The sequence below is a fragment of the Microtus ochrogaster genome, linkage group LG1 (assembly GCF_000317375.1).
Source record: "Microtus ochrogaster isolate Prairie Vole_2 linkage group LG1, MicOch1.0, whole genome shotgun sequence".
NCBI lineage: Eukaryota > Metazoa > Chordata > Mammalia > Rodentia > Cricetidae > Microtus > Microtus ochrogaster.
Window position 1 is genome coordinate 4,736,101 of NC_022027.1, and position 2,634 is coordinate 4,738,734.

General features: G+C 57.8%; 1 protein-coding gene across 1 annotated transcript in view; it reads right to left on the reverse strand.

Moving 5' to 3' along the window:
* Med26 (mediator complex subunit 26) overlaps positions 1 to 2,010 on the reverse strand; it is a 40,261-nt gene extending 38,251 nt beyond the window's left edge. Inside the window, exon 1 of the mRNA XM_005359142.3 lies at positions 1,625 to 2,010. Coding sequence (XP_005359199.1) covers positions 1,625 to 1,696 — 72 coding nt within the window. The 5' untranslated portion in view covers positions 1,697 to 2,010. The remainder of the gene's footprint in view (positions 1 to 1,624) is intronic.
* Between the last annotated feature and the right edge of the window lie 624 nt (positions 2,011 to 2,634).

A 2,634-nucleotide genomic window follows, 5' to 3' on the forward strand; every position in this document is an offset into this window, starting at 1 on the left:
CAGCCTGGTCTACAAGAGCTAGTTCCAGGACAGGCTCCAAAACCACAGAGAAACCCTGTCTCAAAAAAACAAAAAAAACAAAAACAAAACAAAAAAAAAAAAAAAGAAAAGAAAAAAAATTACACTGTTAACATTGTGGCTTCATAAAAGATGCAAAAGTCACTGAAGCTACGTTTTCATATCACTTGTTTTATCTTTTAATATCCTAATCATGTAATTGCAGTAACATCAGTCACTAGACCCCCCCCCCAAAAAAAAACATAAGAAAAGACTTTTTAGAAGAGTTTATCTAGCTTGTCCCTACTCCACCTCCAAAGATGTCTAAAATACTTGCTAAATCAGTATCAAGGTGATCCTAATGGGGTCTGAAGATCAGAAAGCCAAGACTTACTTTGGATCTGTCAAGCAGATTTTTACAGAGATCAGGACACCTCCATTTCTACCAAGACTGCACAAATCACTGTGAATTATTCTCAGCACACTGCTAAGAGTAACAAGTCAAGCATAGGTAGAACCTCCTTGTTCAAACTGCAGTTACCTGGCCAAGCCCAAGATGATCTTTTTTTTTCTTCCATCTCGAGCATATTAAAAAGTGATCTCAAAAGCCACTTCCTGGTCTCCCATCAAGCATTTCATACCTGGATGCCTGTGCATCTTTCCATGGCCCTGCTCCTGCCTGTAACAAGGACTCCCCCTCCCAACATTGCCAACAAACCTTTGGAAAAAACACAAGGACAGATGAGATGCTCATACAGGAAGAAAAGGCTGCCCCTCTGATCATAGCACCCTTAGCAGAGGGAGATGAGACATAAAGTGACCCCTTACAGCTAACTCTCGAAAGCCAAGAGACCAAAGCATCAGGCTGCGTTGCTCAGGTGAGGCAAGAGGGACGCAAAGAGAACCGGAAGGTAGGGGAGAGAGAACAATCAACTGTGATAGGCAGTAATTCAGTACCAAAACTGGTCAGACATACAATGGTGCATTTAGGCCAAAAAAGGTAACAGAAAGGAACCCACCTTCTTCAGGGTCGTCTTTCCTAAGTTGTGACCCCAGGAAGAGTTTAACCGAGGTTATATCCAGGTAGTCAAAAAGAGAGGGAGACTCTCCAGGGATCCCAAGCTGCAAGGCTGGGGATAAGGAGGGCCTAAGGTTCTCTCTGAGCCCAAGAAGGCGATTTCAGCCAGAAGACCGAAGAGGAAGAAAGACCGAGACTCGGGAGACGCGGGCTCTCCGAACCATCGAAGGGACACTAGTTGCTTCCCACCCTGCCCCCCCGCAAGGAGACCCTCCCGAGGAGTCACGAGTCCCGGGGTCGAGAGGCAGAGGTGCACGGTGGGGAGCACCAAGGGCGGTCAGGCCGAGACAACCGAGAACCAGCCATCTGATCTCAACCCCGAGCAATCCCTCAGTCCAGGCCGCGTGAAGCCTCGGCCTCAGGTACCCTGAGCCGCCGGGCTGCCCGCCTTGCCTGCGGCCCCCGGACCCAGGAGAACGAAAGGCCGAGATGGCAGCGACTGTAGCGGACAGGACGCCGCCGGGAGAGGCCCCCTGGCCGGGGGTGCGTCGGAGGGGGAGGGTCCCGGCACATGCGGCCTCGGTCCCCGATATCGAGGCAGTTACTTACGTTGCTCTGGGAGTCGATGGCCTGCAGCAGCCGGTCCCTCATCTGCTGCGGAGACGCCGGAGCCGCTGTCATTGCCTGAGCCAAGCGGGGGGGAGCGGACGGGCCGGCGGGCGGGCAGGCTGAGGCGGGGGGACGCGGGTCAGTCACTCGCCGGCCTCCGGGAACGGAGCCGCATGTTCCCCGCGGCGCCGGAGGAGGTCGGGGCGCTAGGGGAGATGGCGGAAGACGGAGGGAAGCGGAGGGGACCGGAGCTCAGGCCCCGGACCACCGCCGCCGCCACCGCCACCGCCGAGCAAGGAGGAGGAGGAGGAGCCGACGGAGGAGCCGCCGCCGCCAACACCGCCGCCTCGAGAACCAAACTCCAGTGAGCTGCCCCAGCGCTGAGCACTCTGGGTAACTCGCGCCGCACGCAGCGTCGGCGCCACGCTGAGGAGGTTGGGAGATGGGGGCGGGCGGAGACGCTGGATTTGGAAGGGGCCGGCTCGTGAGCCACTCCCATTGATTCTGCGCATGTGCAGGCATGCGCAGTTATCAGGTCTCGCCGCCCCTCGGCACGGCCGGACCCAGAGAGCCGTTGGGAGGCAGTTGGGCGGGGCAACAGACGCTGTCTAGAGACCACGCCCACTCCGGCCCGGAGGGCGGGGCTTCCTCTCGGAAGTGCCCCGGCCGGCTCCGGGAACTCGGACTTGTCCTCTGTCCTGCCTCGGGGCGGCGGCGTGGAACGTAGGCCTTCTGCTCTCAGAAACGAGGAGATGGACCGGCCATTGGGACACTAAGGAGGGCAGCGGTTGCACTGAGACCCGCGCTACGTGAACCTCAGCGGAATTCTGCGCAGCCGCCGCCGCTGCTGAAGCCCAAGGCGCGGGTCTGCAGGGCAGTGTGTCCCCATGTGACCCGCGCGCCGAGGGGACCTAAGGGCAAGTCTGAGAGCCGCCGCCTCCGCAGAGCGCGAGAGCCTCCAGGGTCTCAGCGACGCAGGCACCTCGGCTCTGCATCCGTGCCGGGCGCGA